This window comes from Thunnus albacares, chromosome 2 (genome assembly GCF_914725855.1).
Source record: "Thunnus albacares chromosome 2, fThuAlb1.1, whole genome shotgun sequence".
Classification (NCBI taxonomy): Eukaryota; Metazoa; Chordata; class Actinopteri; order Scombriformes; family Scombridae; genus Thunnus; species Thunnus albacares.
The window spans coordinates 37,979,596-37,999,201 of record NC_058107.1 but is presented as its reverse complement, the minus strand read 5'-3'; the positions used below and the strand labels follow the sequence as shown (position 1 = coordinate 37,999,201).

General features: G+C 36.7%; 2 protein-coding genes across 3 annotated transcripts in view; both read left to right on the top strand.

The window, feature by feature from the left end:
- The window catches only part of LOC122968417 (putative leucine-rich repeat-containing protein DDB_G0290503), a 635,740-nt gene that overhangs the window by 80,320 nt on the left and 535,814 nt on the right, over positions 1-19,606 (top strand). The window lies entirely within an intron of this gene.
- lrrc2 (leucine rich repeat containing 2) lies at positions 8,756-19,582 on the top strand. 2 transcript variants are annotated; one of them, XM_044334279.1, is made up of 10 exons: positions 8,756-8,856; positions 12,496-12,640; positions 13,862-13,977; positions 14,312-14,418; positions 14,577-14,733; positions 14,916-15,052; positions 15,409-15,554; positions 15,765-15,917; positions 16,833-17,017; positions 17,635-19,582. In XM_044334279.1, the coding sequence occupies exons 2-10, from the start codon at positions 12,504-12,506 to the stop codon at positions 17,682-17,684; spliced, it is 1,188 nt and encodes a 395-aa protein (XP_044190214.1). In that variant the 5' UTR covers positions 8,756-8,856; positions 12,496-12,503; the 3' UTR covers positions 17,685-19,582. The 2 variants fall into 2 exon arrangements, with proteins under 2 accessions (XP_044190214.1, XP_044190222.1); XM_044334287.1 differs by having other exon boundaries at positions 8,775-8,856; positions 12,499-12,640.

Sequence of the window (19,606 nt, the reverse complement as noted above, 5' to 3'; positions counted from 1 at the left end):
ACATAAACTAAAGGTACTTTTTCAGGACAACCACATTTGAACTTTTTCCACTACGCACTACTTTGGGTTTCATATGTGTTGTAAAATTTAAATTCCATAAACAGCATGATTTGCTCTCAGTTGACACTTATGCAAAACACATCTTTCACAGTAAATGAGCAATTCAAAAATTTTTAATTCATAATTCAATAATTTTAATTCATATTTAAGGGTTTTTAAGGGTAAACCTCAAGTTTGAGCCTATTTCACTGTAAACTGCTTCTTGTTCCTTGACTGTGATGTTGTTCTCTTGCTCTCCTAGAAATGACAGTCATGTATGACTGAATTGCAAAAGCAAATACATTTGCTAGCTTGAAAGTTTATTTGTGTAGCACCTCTCACAGATATAAAATGACAAAGTGCTTTACATTAATAAAAAGATACACTATTAAAGGCGATATTAAAAAGTAGCATTGACAACAAACAGGGCAGGGCTGACAGGTTAAAATCACAGCAACAACAAACAAATGACACATAAGAGACACAGAGACACATGAACAAAGCCAAAAAAAGAGCAATAAATAAAGTGGAGCCACTATTCAGACCAAAAGCCTGTCTGAGTAAAAACGTTTTCAGCTGCTTCGCACCGATAAGTTATGAGCGTTCCATAACTTGGGTGCAACAGCTTGAAGAGCACGTCACCTCAGGTTTTATAGCAGGTTTGAGGGACAGCCAGTAATTTTTGTTCACCAGACCTAAGAGCCTGATTGGGCGTCTAAGGGAGGAGGAGGTCAGCAATATACCGGAGTGTTTGACCATGCAAGGCTCTATAGCTCAGCACCAGTATTTTAAAATGGTTGCAAAATGTTATTTTTAAAAGGGGTGTTAAATCACACCTAATATGCCTGTATAGACACACCTGTATATGTATGTACTTGTGTATGTATTCTCATTCTTATCTCTTTTTTCTTTCTTCTTTACATTTTATTATTAATTGTATGTTGCAGTTCCAATGCTATTGTGATGTCCATGTCAAATAAGTAAAAGTAAAGTAAATTTAACTAGGAGCCAGTGCAGAGAGGATAAAATTGCTGTGATATGTGATCTCTTGTTATTTCAAGTTAAAAGCCAAGCAGTTGCATTTCAACTGGAAAAAGCATGAGCGCATAAGCTGGCTGACATGATTATCAGAGGGCAGGGATTGGTCAAAGGTGACACCTAAATTTCGAAGGTTATGCTGAACACAAACACTCAACAATCCCAAATTATGCTTGATATTTGCAATAAAATTTTCAGGAGCAATTATAAGAGCTTCTGTCTTGTTTGCATTTAACTGAAGGCAGTTGTCAGCCATTCAAATCTTGATGGCATCCAAACATTCATTTAAGCCTTTCATGCATAGTGGTCACTACAGTGGACAGCTATTCAAAAGCCGTTTTCTTATATATGCATGGGGTTTTAATGGTATAGTTGCACATCAGCCAACACAGTGGACTCTAGTGTGTCATCCCATACGCTGCCATCCATTGGCCAGCCTTTGTAAGTGCAACACAAATTTCTCAAAACCAAGATGGCCGCCTGCCGGCCGGAAAGACTCTAACAGCTCAGGAACATCTTGCCGATGGTTCTATAGTAATAGACCTTTGCAGGTAGATAAAATTTTGTAACATCAAGTAACAACTAAGGAGTAATACAACTGTTAAAATTTCCAAGTATTGATTTTATGTTGAGAGAAAATGACAATTAATCATCTGTCCACTAAGTTGGACAAACTCCTTGAAAAATGCGTGTTTAAAAAAAAAATTAGGTTGACATATTTGTTTTCATGCCTAAAGAGGAATAAAAACACTTAGGAAAAAAATCCTGACTGAGGTTATCATAATTCATGTATGAAAGGGTTAAAATGGACAATTGGTGACTCTCATCAGGTTTAAAAGAGCAATACAACTGAATATCATCGGCATAAAAATGATAAGAGATGCTGCTGTAATGGCTAATAATCTGTCCAAGAGGCCGCATATATAAAGAGAACAACCTAGGACCCAGGACAGACCCCTGCAGGACACCGCAGGACAGAGGCGCTGTGTCTGACATGAACTGACCCACAGAGACCGAAAAACTCCCATCAGCAAGATGAGACCTGGAAATACCCACCAACTGGTTTAACCTCTTTTAATAGAATACCATGATATCGACCATGATATACCAATAATGAACATTTCCCATCATCGGCAGCCATCATAATGTCATGATTAACTTTAAGAAGAGCCGTTTCTGTTGGATGCAGTGTATGAAAACCTGATTGAAATGAGTCATACAGGTTATTTGTTTCTAAACAGCAACAACTTTTTCCAGCAGTTTGGACATAAGAGGCAGCTTGGATATAAGCCTGTAATTCATTGGAAGGGTGGGGTCTAAATTTGTTTTTTTTCAGCAAAGGCTGAACTATAGCATATTTAAACTGGCTGGGGACAAAGCCAGTTGAAAGGGAGAGATTGATAATGGCTACGATAGTGGAGCCAACTGAATTAAAAACATTCAAAAACAAGGATGAGGGAAGAATGTCAAGGGGGCCAGAAGAAGGTTTAATTTTATGCAACAATCTAGAAACAGAAGAAAATGGGCTTAGGATTGTGCAACAGGACACACTAATGGTATGTTGGTTTAATGATGGGGGAATATTTGATCTGATATCCACAAAACATTTGAGAAGATTCTCCACAACCTGAAGAAGGCGCAAGCCGACACGCATTGGTGTGGTTTTTAATGACTCTAGCTCACTGAAATAAAGGCCTTTTATTTTTCCAAATCTACCTTGAGTGCTTGGACCTGGATTTTTTATACCAGTTTTTGGTCATAATTCTTCCGCTGTTCTTCATTTAAGAAGATTATTGCAATCAGTGTCAGAGAAAACAGGCACTTGTGGAGCGGTTGGAGAGATGATAGTGTTTACAGTCTCACAGAGAAAATCTCTTTCAGATGCAGCCGATGGACCTCTAGTTTGGTGGTTTTCCATAAGCACTCTGTCTTCCTACATTTCCGCCCTAAAATTGCAGATTGACTCATTAATCCAAGGTGAGGATTTGACAGACGATAATTGTCAAGCTTTATAATGAGCCTCTATGTCCAACACAGAGGAGAACTGTTCATTAAATAACTGGACCACAGTCTCCATATCAGTACAGCTTAAATGCACAATATGTAATTTCAGCTGCTAGGGGTCTCAATCAAAACAATAACAAGAGACGGAGTGTGATGACGGTGTGAAGTAGCAAGGGATCATGGGAGTTGTTGTCTTTGTTGTTAAATAACCAGCTTCACCGGGATAGGATTACTCCAGTGTTCATCATTCGGGATGTTTTTACCGGGAGCTGAATTATCCACAGTGGTCTCCTCCTCTCCAGAACAAACGTACACGCAGATTAAAATCGTTAAAATACTAATTAAAGCTGTTTTACCTAAAAAATCAGCGTTTCTCCGACGATGTACGGTGATCACCGGACGTCCGGTACGGGCTGTTAGCTGAGCTGCTGCTAACGTTTGTCCAGTTTATTTCTCTGATAACTTAAGATCCAGACGTCCAATGACTAAAATCCTTCTTCCAGCTAAAAGATATAGTTAAAAACCACCTAAATTTATCATGAAAATGTGGCTTAAAACTGAATAAAAGTCAATTTATAACAGTTTGTGTGGAACAACCACAACGCCGATGTATTATCTTGTATGTGTGTAAGTTACTCTTTGGTAGACGCCATTATAGCGGACAAACACAGTGCCGCCGTATGTATATATAATTATTAGTTGAGGCCCTGTGTCTTTATTATTTAGAAATGTGACCAATAATTTGATATTTAGATTGATTCATCCTCTCTGAACTGTTTCTTTAAGATCGCTAGCATGCTACAGCTGTGGTGCACTGCCAGAACATTTCGGATGGAACTCGTGCCCTACAATTATTGTTCCAAAGGTCAGCGAAGGTGATTATTAAAGTATTTTGATAGTAATTGTTTGGGTCACAGAGCGCATGCATGTAAACTGGAGACAGAGAACATTACAGTACAAAAGAAACGTGGAAAGGTCCAAGTGTTTTCAAGAGGTCAAATATGAGAAACAAATATGTAAAGTAAAAATGGCGCTTTTTTAGTCAATTTATGATTTCTGTATTCTAAAGAAATAAAATCAAACTCTCTGTGCCATATTGAATTGCACAGCATCTTTTGCATCGTGTCGAATCACATCGTGTTGAATTAAATTGTGTCAAATCACACTGTATCATTGTCAGTTGCTTCATATGTATTTTTAATGTATTGGATCACTGGCAGTGACGGAGCTGCACGTCCCCAGAGAACATGCAAGTCTAGAAGACGAGGAGCGAAACCGAACTCTTTAAATTGGTCAGAAACATGAACTGTCCAATCAGGAGCAGCCAGGCAGGGCGAGGGTTGAGAAAGATCATGATCTTAGCTTAATACTGACAAAGGTCTGCAGTGACCAGAAGCATGAGACATGATGTGTTTATTAATATTTAACCAAAACCAGAGCCTTTCACTAACATTAACCAAAGTGCTTTTGTTTTGGGAAAACTATTTAATTATATGTAAACATAATTAATGTAGCGCTATCATCTGATCAACTCTTTATTTTGTCCAATACTTTGGTTTATGACCAAATTCCTGAAAAACTACTGACATTCCCATCAGCCTCAGCTGTAATTTGTGTTGAGTGCTAATTAGCAAATGAATCATATGGTTGCAAGACTCTTACTGTTACTCTGTTTACATATCCATTTTGTACTATATATGCTGTATGACTACAATATATTTTTTTGCTATATGCAACTACACTATGACTTACAGGTGAAAACCAGGAAAATGACTCTTTGTAGATTTTAATGGATTTTTGTTCCTCTACTGCTGTGAAACAGGAAATAAACACAAGACAAAAAAACTTGAAGGCTGAAAACATAATTTATAGTTAAGATTAATTGTTGTTATATATTTTAATATATAATAAAATCATATCATCATAATTCATAGTTGAAAATGTTTACTTTAGAAAACGTGAAAACCTTCTCTCATTAGAGAAGTTACATGTGAACAGTCACTGTGTCTGTTTGCTTGTGCAGCAGCGCCCTCATGAGTAGAAACCACTGAACTGCAACAGACTGAGTGCTGCTGACCTTTGACCTGGAAATCAGAGAGGAAAGAGCTGAATCACGAGCTGCTACAACCTTCAAGCACTGAGAAATATGAAATCTAACAGGTTGGACTGGTACTGTACTTTACAATTTTGAGGTACTTGTACTTTACTTGAGTATTTCCATATGATGCTACTTTCTACATTTCAGAGGGAAATATTGTACTTTCTACTCCACTACATTTATTTGACAGCTTTAGTTACTTTTCAGATGAAGATTTGACACAATGGATAATATAACAAGCTTTTAAAATACAACACATTGTTAAAGATGAAACCAGTGGTTTCCAACCTTTTTGTCTTTTGACGTCTTACAAAAAGCAGTGTGTAGTCGGGGTCACATTTCACATGTCTATGAGTTGTTAACAGCTCCACCAAATAGTGATTTTTCCCTCTAAACTTCTCACATGCTTTCATTTCAATAAATGTTCAAATGATCCAATATTTCAGCAAAAATCAAAGATTAGAGAAAAAGTCCAAAAACTGAAAACAGATTTGTGTATCAGAACTTTGTTTTTTCTTCTTTCCTCTCCCATTAATCATCTCACCACCCCTCAGATTTATCTGCTGACCCTTTGGAGGGGCCCGACCCCTAGGTTGGGAACCACTGGACTAAACTAGCTAACTGTATATAAAGTAGTGTAAACTAGCTCCACCTCCAGCAGCTACAACAGTAACATGCTGCTCTAACACTGATGCTTCACTATTAATAATCTAATGATGTCATATATAATAATATATCAGTCAGAGGGACCAAACCACTACTTTTACTGCAATACTTTAACTACATCAAGCTCATAATACTTATGTACTTTTACTGCAATACTTTAACTACATCAAGCTCATAATACTTATGTACTTTTACTGCAATACTTTAACTACATCAAGCTCATAATACTTATGTACTTTTACTGCAATACTTTAACTACATCAAGCTCATAATACTTATGTACTTTTACTGCAATACTTTAACTACATCAAGCTCATAATACTTATGTACTTTTACTGCAATACTTTAACTACATCAAGCTCATAATACTTATGTACTTTTACTGCAATACTTTAACTACATCAAGCTCATAATACTTATGTACTTTTACTGCAATACTTTAACTACATCAAGCTCATAATACTTATGTACTTTTACTGTAGTAGGATTTTTCATGCAGGACTTTTACTTGTAATGGAGTATTTTTACATTGTCGTATTGGTACTTTTACATAAGTAAAGTATCTGAGTACTTCTTCCACTGCTGTATTCATCACCATGCAGCAGGAGACAAACTGAGATACAATAGGATGAAGAAACATCAGATTTATGTTTTATATAAATGATTTCATGACGGCAGGAACATCAGATATAAATCAGAGATTTTCATCTAATGTGCAAATAAATTAAATCATCAGCTTTTCAGTTTGGAGCGTGCAAATCCCGAAAATCTTCTATAGTTATATATGAACTGTAGATATATATTATATATCAATATAGCAATTTATAAATTCATATATACACTCAACGAGCACTTTACTAGGAACACCAGTGTAATCTAATGCAATCCAATACAACAGCTCTGCCATAAATTCTACTTTTATGAAGTTTATAAATTTTCAGTTTTTGTTGACATTGTCAGAAAGATGATAATTCTTCTTTATATTATATTATATTGAAAAGTGTTCCTGATATTTTGCCCCCCTCATGTATGGTAATGGGGTGGACAGGGTTTACAGTCAGGAGTGGTTCTGTGTGTCATCCAGAGCTGCTTCAACATGAAGGTTAAACATACCAACATGTATGTGTCCATGTATTTAAAGAAGGTGAGCACACACGTTGTAAATGTCTTTACATTGTGTTCACTGTGGATGTCATGCAGCTGGATATTTATAGATCTGCACTGGATGAAACACACACAGCTGCTGTTGGGAAGAATTTTATACTTGAAACAAACACGTTTTATAACATGTGAAACAGCAAAACTTACAGAAACACAAGTGGTTTTTCTTTTTTTTCTTCTATCGTCCAATCAGAGCTGGTTTGTACATTTTATTATATATATAGGCAAGGCAAGTTTATTTGTATAGGACATTTCAACAACAAGGCAATTCAAAGTGCTTTACATAGAGCATAAAAGGCATTAAAACAGAATATAAAAGCAACACAAGTAAAAAGACATATAAAAACAATTAAAAAGTGTCAAATTTGGAAATAAAAAAGACGCTAAAAAGGGAGTAAGACAGATAAAACAATATAGATATCCAACTGACAATACATAAAGAGTAAATTGCTCTAATTTATGATTGATCATCTCAAACTAGTTTAGAATGGAATAAACTGGCGCCACCATGAGGTTGTTGTTTTTAGTGAAGTGTCTCAACAACTGCTGGATGGATCATCATTCAATTTGGTTCAAACATTCGTGGTCATCAGAGGACGAACCAATCAGCATCCACCACGCCTTCAGTCTGAAGTATCTTAAAGTTCCACTGACAGTCGCCAGCTGCTCCAACTGGGTCCCATTCAGAAAGCCTCAACTGCTCTCAGAAATATTAAATCAATGAGTCATTATACTACTACTACTACTACTACTAATAACTTTATTATTATGGTCTCAATCTCTAAATTCACGCTCTATAAGTGTGCTGGTGGTCATTTTGGAAATTATTGCTCTGTTAATAAGATTTGAATAGTATGATGTGTGGGCGTTGATTGACAGCCGTGATTGACAGTTGGCTCGGCTCCGGGACTCACACTGCAGTCGCAGCAGGAACAGGAGGGAAGTTGAACTTCCAGATGTGGTTCGTGGGCTGGTTGGGTCACAGAAGAGACCGCACACAAAACATGATGATGTTTATCTCAGCTGGTGTTGATGCAGGAAAAGAAAAAATGGTCAAACTTCAACAAAATATGGTTTATGAACATCTAGTTTACATTCAGAGCGCACGAAGATCCCAGAAAAGGTTTTGTAATGGACCCCTGATGCTGTTGACTCATGAGAAATATCATAAAATAATAAATCTTTATTAATTATAATCATTGCGGTGTGTTCAGCCCATATCAATAACTACACAGGCTGATGTGAGATTCAGAAATGAGACTAAAAATCATGTTCAAGTTATGTTAAATGCTTTAATGATCCCATGACGTGAAGTTTACAAAACTTATTCAATTATTCACTATCTTCTGAATATTCATATGTACATCATTTTATACAAGAAACAAAACATTTGTGAGAGTTTTTAGCTAAAGCTTGTTGTGTGTGCTAAAGTTAACCTGATGATGTGTTGGTGCTTTATTTACCTAAACTGGGTGAAATTTGAAACCAGTGATTCTTAGTGTGTAACATATTAACACCTGCCAAACATCAGCATGTTGATATTATAATAGTGAGCGTGTTAACGTGGCTGTAGACTCTTTTATTCAATCATCATTATCTGATCAAGTTTTGCATGAAAAAGAAGAATGATGTCATCAATCCAAATAAATTCCCATCTGTGAGTAGGCGTCATGTGACACACAGCAGGAATCAGATCTCTGCTGGTAAAAATAGTATGTTGTGTCACACGCACACACACACACACACATACACACACACACACACACACACACACACACACACAGTGTCCAGTCTCAGTAAACAAGCTGGTGAACGTGAACAGACAGCAGGACGTTAGCAGAGACACTCAGGTAAGATCACATATGGATATTTGTTGTTGTTGGACTGGATTCGCATGTTAACAATCAGACATCATACATACAGGGACAGAAAAACTGGAACATGAAATATGACTTTAACTTTACAAAAAAAAGTTGTTTCATAAACAGCAAGAAGATGTTTGTGTTTCAGTCAACAGATAAACAGTAAGAGAGGATTTATAGGAGTTCTTCCATCCTTCAGTATTGTCGTCATATCAAACATGCTAACACGTCAATATGTACATCATAACATATTACAATTTACCAGCTGTGGAAGAAGTATTCAGATCATTTACTGCAGTAAAAGTACTACTACAATGTAAAATACTCCATTACAAGTAAATGTCTTGCATGAAAAATCCTCCTGCAGTAAAAGTACATAAGTATTATGAGCTTGATGTAGTTAAAGTATTGCAGTAAAAGTAGTGGTTTGGTCCCTCTGACTGATATATTATTATATATGACATCATTAGAGCAGCATGTTGCTGTTGTAGCTGCTGGAGGACATCAGACTTATTAGAGGGTCTGAATTTAGAGATTGAGACCATGATGACTCATTGAAAACAATGATTGACTCGATATTTCTGGAGAGAAGTTGAGGCTCTTTGAACAGGAGTCAGTCTGTCAGCTCTTTAAGATACTTCTGACTTGAGATGTCGGAGCTGCTGGTTGGGCAGGACAGGTTGAATGAAAAGGGGCTTTAATAAATAAATGTTCAAAAACAGGGATACAGATGGGCAACAGGCAAACGGGTCCGGGGAGGAAGACAGGCAGGCAGGTCAAAAGCACAGGTAGCAGGATAAATATAAGTAGAGGAGCTGATACAAGAAAGAAAGAGGACAACATGATAAACCGGCAGAGGACAGTGAAAGTGGGCAGGTTGATCTATAAACTGGGTGATTAGGCAGAATGAGAGGCAGGTTGGTGGAGGAATCAGGACCAGGCAGCTAAACAGGTTCCTCCCTCCATCAACTGTAAAAATGATATATGTAATTACAGTGAAATGTACTTGTATACATATTACCTGAACAAAATCTTTGCGTAAAAATTACAATAATGAGACGTGATAACTTCGTTTTATTCATTTTGGATCAATTTTATAATCCATTACAATTATTATGTCCCAAGAAATCAAACTAAACTCTGTGTTCTTCTTCTTGTTGTTGCTGAAGATCGTTCTTTATGACTCTGTCTGGATGTTTGGGCTCGTTGTCAGGCTCCCTGATGGTGTTCTAGCAAACGTTAACAGTTGCTGTGGTGGTTTCATATTTTACTGTTGTGCTGACCAGCATCCTGTTTCCTCCTGTTTGTCTTCTGAGTAAAATAACTGTGAGCTAAACACTCATACGTGCTGTAAACTGAGAATATCTCATGATAATATTCTATAATAATGTTCCCTTTTTTCTAGCTTTCTAGCATTCAAACACATTTTCATATTTTCGAGCGTGAACTTTGCTCTGATGTTGGCAGACGCGTCAGAACGTGAGTGACGTCGACAGCCTCCAGCAGCGGTCGTGTTTGTCATTTTAATGTCATGCTGAGTGATGAGTCTCACTGCTGCATTTAGGTCAGAGAGACGCTCAGACACCAAATACACCTGGAGACCAGAGACAAGTCTGAGATCCAGTCTGCAGATCTGGCTCCTTGTTAATTCACCTCGAGTTCATATGAGCAGTTCAGCAAACACAACTGTGGAGATCATCCAGTTACACATGACTAACAATCGATATACATATTAATTTAGATGTAAACCAGATGAAAGCACTCGCACATGAACCCTGGAACAACCATCAGAACCAGGACAAACAAACAAACCGAACAGAAACCAACTAATAAATTTACTGTTTTTTCGTGATTTTCATGCAATTGTTATTAGTTTTGATTAGTATCCTCAGATAACGATGTCATTATCTCATTATCTCGACACTTGAAATGATAAACTTGAGATCTTGATTGTGGGGAACACCTCTACTGTGGAAGCTTTTTCATTTCTTGTTTATATATTTTTTCACGTCTTGTAAATGGATGGATGTATGGAAGCTTTTTCATGTCAGATACAGCAATGAATCATCACATATAACGATTTAAACTCCTCAGGTATTTTGTGGCTGTTCATTGTTTGACCTGTTTATTTATAACGGCTTTTCATTGATTGTAAAGTGTATTTGTTAATTGATCTTTGGCTTTTTCATTATTATAATCTTAGAAAGGATGTTAAAACTAAGACAAACTGTGTCAAATTTTAACACATCAATGAGTTAATTTGGACGTAAAATAGGTTCCAGTGTTAATGATATTAACAGTCAAAATGTGTAAAAATGTCCTTTGCTATACACACTGAGTTAAAAACTAAACCTTACAACAAACACAATATGTTTACATGTACACTCAGCGAGCACTTTATTAGGAACACTTGTGCAACCCAACACAACAGCTCTGCTATAAAATCTACTTTTATGAAGCTTATACATTTTCGGTTTTTGTTGACATTGTCAGAAAGGTGATAACTCTACTTTTTGTTTATGATTGAGAAATGTTCTTAATATTATAGTCCTAATATTAGATTTATATAAGGTCCATCCTGATAATTTGTCCACCCCAAGGGGGGCAAACCAGTACACCACCACCACTCACTATGACCTCAATAATAAACATAAAGTAGAATTATCACCTTTCTGACAATATCAACAAAAAATACAGTAAAAAAAAAGTATAAGCTTTTTAAAAATCTGGGAGGAAATAACTGACAGCACAGCTCGTATTAACAAATACAAACACTGTGTTCATGTTAAATATCCTCAGGGTGCCAGAGGGGATGGTGGGGATCCCCCCCCCCCTCTGATCTATATATCCCTGCCTCTGCTGAGTTATTTTTATCCCAAATTTATCCCCCTCACAGTGATTTATGCTGCTTCACACATAGACCATATGAAATATCTAAAATAAAAATAGGCTATTTAAAATGAAGTGCTGCAACGTGAGAACAGTCATTAGTGCAAACAACAGTGAAATGGATTTTCACTGTCAGCACTCACGATCATGTGACAATGTGAGTAACAGCTGGGCGACACGTCGCGGATGACCCCTCCACAGGAAAACATAAAAAGAAGACAAGAAGTCCATCATCAAAGCAGACAAAAGGGCATATACTATAGCCTATTTATCTTTATGATGTGCTATTGCAGATTGTGATTATTTTCTATTCAATATTAGTATATTATTATAGAGCTGTATTAAATAATGACTTGCAAGAATGACATCAAGTGTTCTGGCACGTCTGACTGAGTATCCACAGTACTGAAAGGAGCATTTAACCTTTTGTTTTGTTGTATATGATCAAATCTCCTGGCCTGGTTGAATCAAATGGCCTAATAGGCCCCATAGTTTGGTTGGAGTTTAGTCATGTATCTGTTGTTGTTGTTGTTGTTGTTGTTGTTGTTCTGTTTCTCTGTGTGTCTGATTTATTTTCATGAATAAAAATGTTTCAATGAATATTAGTTATCTTGTTATTAAGACATAAACAGTTTTGCGATTACAAGATGTTATAATGGTTGAAATGGTCTTCTATTGATGATCCACTCCTCCTCCTCCTCCTCCTCTTCCTCCTCTTCCTCCTCTTCCTCTCTCCAGCAACAGAGATGGTTTTGGAGAGGAAGATGGACGTCCCGGTCTACGACCTCTCTCTGATCCGAGGGATCTGGGAGGTCCGGGTGAAGAAATACAGACAGAGACAGAAGAAGGAGCAGGAGAGGAAAGAGCAGAGCGCTCTCGCCAAGTAAGACAATGACACCATCAACCTACTGCACTGATTGACGGCTGTCAAAGTGAAATGTCGCAACTCTGTAAATTTTACCACAGCAATTTTAAAATTTCAACACAGCTTAAAGGGCAACTTTCTGGTGATTCATTTTTGCCTTAAAGGGAAGCTTAAACTGTCTTGTCTCATCTGGCAGTGAGCAGCAAAAGTAATTAAAGTTCATTCAGTGTCTTTTGAGGACAAATGACCTATCCTAGTAATATGAATATTAAATAGTTTAGTAATTTTTTTATGGCAAAAACTTAATTTTTGCAAAATTCCCATATTAAATCTTCTCCCAAGACTTGTTTTAAGACATTCATATAAAAACACTCTGCTTCCAATAATAATTTGCATGTTTTTTCCTCAAAAAAGTTCAATTACCTTGTTAAAAATTCTTAAAATTATATCTACTCCTTCTTCCTCATTGGAAAATCCAGAATATATGAAAATATGACTAATATACAGGTGTATTGTTGTGTATCTGTAGTTGCTGATGATGTTTTATTGTGAATATGAATATGGAAATATTTTTAGTTTCACAAGTTGAACTGCTGGACACCAGATGTTTCCTCCATCATAGTGAAGTCCATTCTCAGTGTTTGTGCACTGGAATCTTAGAATTTCCACATCACACTTGTGTAAGTTGCATACTGGTCCACGATTGGCTCCATCTGGTTGTGATGTCACAAATCCTGAAGGTACATCCAGGTGTTAAATTGAGATTTAAGGTGAGCTCAGAGAAACTTTTAAAACAAACTCTGCACATTAATCTTTCTGCACAGAGAAGAAAACAACAAGAAGAAAAACACAAACATGAGTAGAGGGCAGCTAAAACATTTGTTTTGCTGTTGGTAAAAGTTCCTCTCAGACGGTCAGCAGTGCATCAGCTCTGACACTGTGGCATAGAAAAACTGAACGTCTTTAACCTCACACACAGCTGAGTGTTGTTAGTCATAAACTGTGAGTCAGGGCTGATTTTAGTAATATGAACATAGACGACTATTTATAACGCAATATCAGTGTTGTGGTAGAACAGTGACAGCAAGTTGGCATTTGGTTTGCAAGGAGCAGAAAGGTCACGAGTTTGGATAATGAACAGGAACTTCCAGTCAGCTGGAGGTGAAATCTGATATGACATCAATGTGATGCTGAAGACATGCAATTAACGTGTCTGCCTGTCTGTTCGTCTGTCTATAGGATCGATCAGCAGTGGCAGTATCGTATCTACTGTAAGAAACTGAAAGCCAGTGAACTGAATCTGCTGCATAATTACCTGGAGAGATCTACACTGACGCATATACAGCCATATACAGGTAAATACTGCTATATTTGCTGATGATTCGTTGTTGTGTGTATGTATTTGCTGATGATGTGCTGTTGTGTATCTGTATTTGTTGATGATGTGCTGTTGTGTATCTGTATTTGCTGATGATGTGCTGTTGTGTATCTGTATTTGCTGATGATGCATTGTTGTGTATCTGTATTTGTTGATGATGTGCTGTTGTGTATCTGTATTTGCTGATGATGTGCTGTTGTGTATCTGTATTTGCTGATGATGCATTGTTGTGTATCTGTATTTGCTGATGATGTGCTGTTGTGTATCTGTATTTGCTGATGATGTTGTGTATTTGTTTATGTTGTTGTTAGATCTGTCAGAGGCAGAGCAGATACAGAAAGATCAGATACACCAACAGGATCAGAAGGATCCAGATCAGAGCAAGCTTATCTTCCAGCTGAATGGAGAACAATGGACGGTAAGCTAACAGGTTCAGCTAACAGCTAATAGCTCTTTCTTCTAGATAAAAATGACTGGAGATGTTTCATCAGCTCTCTGTTAACTGCCTGTTTGGCAGAGATTTACACAATGTTCGTCTGTAAGAAAATAAATGATAATAAATGAATATTCTTGCAGGAGTTCCCCAAGGAGCTGCAATGGATGACCTACCTGAAGGAGTGGCACGTCACAGAGACAAAGATCTGCAAGCTGCCTGACTACACGGCTCTGTTCACCCAACTCACTGTGCTCGAAATTCCCAAAAATGCCATCTCAGAGCTGCCACCTGAGATCGGTGAGGATAAAACATAGATTTGATTCTCAGCCTACCTGAGGAAACCTGATAGGTTTAAGCTGCTGGAATTCAGTGTATCTTAACTCCCTCTGACATATTTAACTTATTTTTTCAGTTTACCATTGTTTCCTCAATCAGCGTGTGTGCCACAACAAGGAAACAACAGTCTCCTCTGCCTGCAGGTAAACTGACCGGGCTGAGGGATTTGAACGTCAGCTACAACCGTCTGTCCAGAGTTCCTCCAGAACTTGGAAACTGTGAAAATCTAGAGAAACTCCTACTCGCAGGAAACCACAACCTGTCAGAGCTGCCCTTTGAGGTGAACTGGAGAAAAAGAAACGATGAATGAATAAAAACTAAACAGAAACTAGTTTAGTCACCTGGCACTTTTAACTTTAGAGACAGTGAATGATTAACTCAAGACGATTTAATTTTTTGTGACTGATTCTTCATTTGTAGAAGTTTGGTAGTTTCAAAAAGTTTTAGGTAATTAAACATGACTTAAAAACAAAACTCAATTGTTCCTTCAACACAACTCCTGATTTTAACAGTAATCTATAATGTGCCTCATTTTGTTGATCAGTGTTTATTCTGTCAGAGTAGGGGGTCAGTTTTGGTTTTTGCTGTCATGATGTCACCGTGTTGATGATGTCGTACTGTGCTGTCTGGCTGCAGCTTTGCGATCTGAAGAAGTTGGTTCACCTGGACATAGCGGAAAACAAGTTTGTGTCGATCCCCATCTGTGCTCTGAGGATGCACAACCTGCAGCTGCTGGACCTGAGCCACAACAGTCTGACCGACCTGCCACAAGACATGGACAGGTAACTGATGACGTCATCTCTACTTGTAATCTGATTCCAATCGGACTGATCTGCTGCATTGATGGGTAACTGATTAGTGAGGTAGTGTAATAGAACTGATATTCACGTCAGATATATTAGAACACTACAGGTTCTACAAAAATGCTGAAAATCAATAGTAAGATCAATAAGTGTACACATAAATTAAAAATATTTGTGTCTCTCTGTCAGATTGGAGAACTTGGTCACTCTGTTCGTCCATAAGAACAACCTGTCGTACCTTCCTCAATCTCTCAGCGACATCCCCACACTCAAGATGGTCGTTGTCAGCGGTGACGAGCTCAGGTGCATCCCGACCAGACTGTGCAGCGGCCCCGACATCAAGTACGCAAACTACACTGTCACAGGAGCTCTTACAGAATCTGAGAAACTGAGTGTTGCATCAGGGACAAACAGCTAAAAACACTAAAACTATTAAAGGGAAGGTTTATGACAAAAATGATGTATCACAACATTAAAACATCCATTCATGTTAGAAATGGTGTTTTAAGTCAATGAAGGGGGAGCGATTATGTTTTTCATAGAGTTTAGTGTTACAAGTCCTGCAGTAAAAATCCTACTGCAGTAAAAGCACACAAGTATTATGAGCTTGATGTATCAGTGTTAGAGCAGCATGTTACTGTTGTAGCTGCTGGATTAGTCCAGTGGTTCCCAACCTAGGGGTCGGGGCCCTCCAAAGGGTCAGCAGATAAATCTGAGGGGTGGTGAGATGATTAATGGGAGAGGAAAGAAGAAAAAACAAAGTTCTGATACACAAATCTGTTTTCAGTGTTTGGACTTTTTCTCTAATCTTTGATTTTTCTTATTGTTGAGTTTTACCTCTTTTTGTCCAAACCAGACACAGACCTTTTGTCAAAGGTTGTGAACAACTGGTTTAATGTGTTGTATTAATGTATGTTTTACAACAAATCTGAAAAATAACAACTATAGCTGTCAAATAAATGTAGGGAAGTAAAAAGAATTTTTTAAATCTCTAAAATCTAATGGAGTAGAGGTATAAAGCAGCATGAAATTACTGCTTTACTCAATTATTTACTCAAGTAAAGTACAAGTACCTCACAATTGTATGTAGTTACTTTCCACCACCATAAACGTTGGTTTTGTCAGACTGTTCTCGGTCTCATCATGTCAATAAATTTAGCACAGATCAGAGACGTATATGGATTTAAGTTAAGACCCAAAGCTCAGGTGATCTCAGGTAAAGTGTAGATAGAAACTCTCTCTAATGTTCCCCGGCAGGTTTATCCGATTATATGACAATGATACGAGTAAAGAGAAGAAGAAGAAGAAGGAAGAAGAGGAGAAGAAGAAGAAAGAGAAGAACGAGAGGAGGAAGTGGAAAGAGCAGAAGGAGGAGGAGGTGAAGAAGGACAGCAGAGAGAAAGAGTTCATCCATGCGTACATCGCAACGCTGAAGGACAGAGGTGAGACTCAGGAACAAAAAGTTGTTTTCTGTGTGATAAAAAGTAACTGTTGTCTTACTTTTAAATATTAAAATGTGGAACTTCTAAAAAGCAAGTGTTCTAGTAGGGCCAATTTGTCCTAGAGTATGGACAGTAAACTCCAGGAACACGCTTCATTTTTTGGTTTATGTTTATTTGTGTGGTGATGGAAAATAATTATAATAAGAGAAAACTCATAGGCACATGCATCCCTGTAACTGCAGCACTCTCTACAGATGTTGCACCAATCAAATTACAGTGCCGACATCATCAGTTTGTAAGAAAACACTCACACAACATGGAGAAACATAATGTAGAGGGTGTTATCACTGCAGAAAAATAAATAAAATTTATATTGAAATAAATAATTTCATGTATTAGAAGCCCATATGTAGAAAATACATTTATATGACTTTGAAATACTGATTTTCAGCTTAAATTAATTCCTTCTGTAGCAGGAAACTAATTAATAAACAAACTAATATTTACATTTAGAAAGGTAAAAAGTTAAAGGTAAAATGTTTGTGCTGTTGGGAATGAAACGATGTACAATGATGATGCAGTAAATGATCCAGATGAACTTGTTTGTCCGACAACAGAATCCGTCCCCTACTCCACCACAAAGGTTTCCATATCCTGCCTGCTGTGAGGAGGAGGATGAAGATGAAGGTTAAGCTGAAAGTCTGTCGCTATGTGAGTGAATGAAAGATGTTGATGCTACAAAAAAATGTTATAGCACTTTTCAAAGCAGCACCAAGAAACACAAAAAACAGCCAGAAAACTACAAAAAAGGTCACTTAGAAAACACAAGCCTGTTCTTAACTTTGACTCTTGAGTGCTGCGATGTTTGATGTGAATATTTGTTTTATGTTTCAGATCAGTGTTTTTCAGCTTAAATGTGAATGAAATTCAAAACTGTACAGAGAAATGTTCCAGTCGCTGTGTACGGAAGACTGGTTCTGCCGGGAAAAAGTTAGGAATTGTAAAAATAAACATACTCATCATGAGCCAAAATTATGAGGTACACCATCAAAAAATATGAGCTTCTAAGTCAAAATTATGTGATCAGTTAAAATTTTGACTTAGCAAGCTGAAATGATTAAATGACTGAATTAATTTAAATAAATCAAGAATTATGTCATCATTTTGACATGCCATGAGTATTTTTTATTTAATTTTTGTCCAAGAGCATAGATTTGGTTTCATCTTTGGTAGGGACAATTCATTTAATAAGAGGTGTTCTCTGATGTTAACTAGACATTTTACATTTTATTTTATTGACGTACGGTAAATATGAGACAAAAATGAAAATTTAAAATTGACTTATGATTTATTTGCAGAATAACTACTAAGAAAATAAATGTCAAATGATTTGTAGGTAATATGCCGCCCCTTTAAATCAATTATCTGCTGTCAGACATCTTCAAACCTCTTTGCTTCTTTCAGTTGGTTGATTTATATCTTTCAATCATCTCGACATCTTCTACTTGTATTATTTTTTATTCAACTCTTGAACTTATGGGTCAATCTCTCACTACGATATCAGAACTATATAAACATTTCTCCTAATAATAATAATAATAATAATAATAATAATAGTAATTCTTTAAAAACAACCTGAAGTCTCAACCTCCAGTAATAACGTTCTTTAATTAAACATCATGTCTGTTAACTAACAACACCTGAAATTTAGATATGACGTTAGTTTTGTCCACATTTGTACACATTTTCAACACTGTCATGTTTAGAACATTTAAACTGTAAATACTAAAAGCATTAGATTCATTCATCACTGACTCTACTACTGCGGGGCTGCTGCGGAGTTGAGGGTTGCCAGATAATCAAGTCGAGTATCCCCCATATCCTGCTCTCTCACTCTTTATCATAATAACCCATTTTTTGCAGAAAACAGGGCAAGATTGCTTGAGATCAGTAAAATCATTGGTAGTGATATTTCCCTATCATCCATACCCAAATCTACGCCATGTTTTCGTCATTCCTAATATTTCTTTTTTTTTTTTTTTTCCTGGCAGGAATGAGCTTCCGTACATTAAGCTATGTTTGAATGAATGATAAATGCATGTTTGAAAGACTGATGATCACAGTAAATAATTTATTTATTGAATTCCTGCTTTTTCTTTTAATTCTTTGAGTTGATGTCAAATAAATTTTTGCTTTTCAAAATTGACTTCTCTCATTCCAAAATTAGATTTCTAACATTTGAATATTGTGTCACCAGCTCAGACACTGACGTTCACAAACGGTTATGTATTAAACATTTAATAATTTAATATTTTATAAATATTCCTCTTCGATCAGGTATTTGAGAAAACGCTCAGGATGATACAAGTCCAGGCTGATTTATTCAACTTATTTTGATTTCTCTATGGTCTCTGCGGTGACGGTGATGATTCTTTTTTAATGTTTTTGTTTTAGAGACATTTGGATAAACTGGGTTTTATGGTTGAAGGTGTGAATGTTGTGACCAAACAGAGAAACAAGGCTGAAAGATTCTTCAACAAGAGCATGTCTCAATGTGATTAATTACAGTTTAGTAAAAATATACAGTAT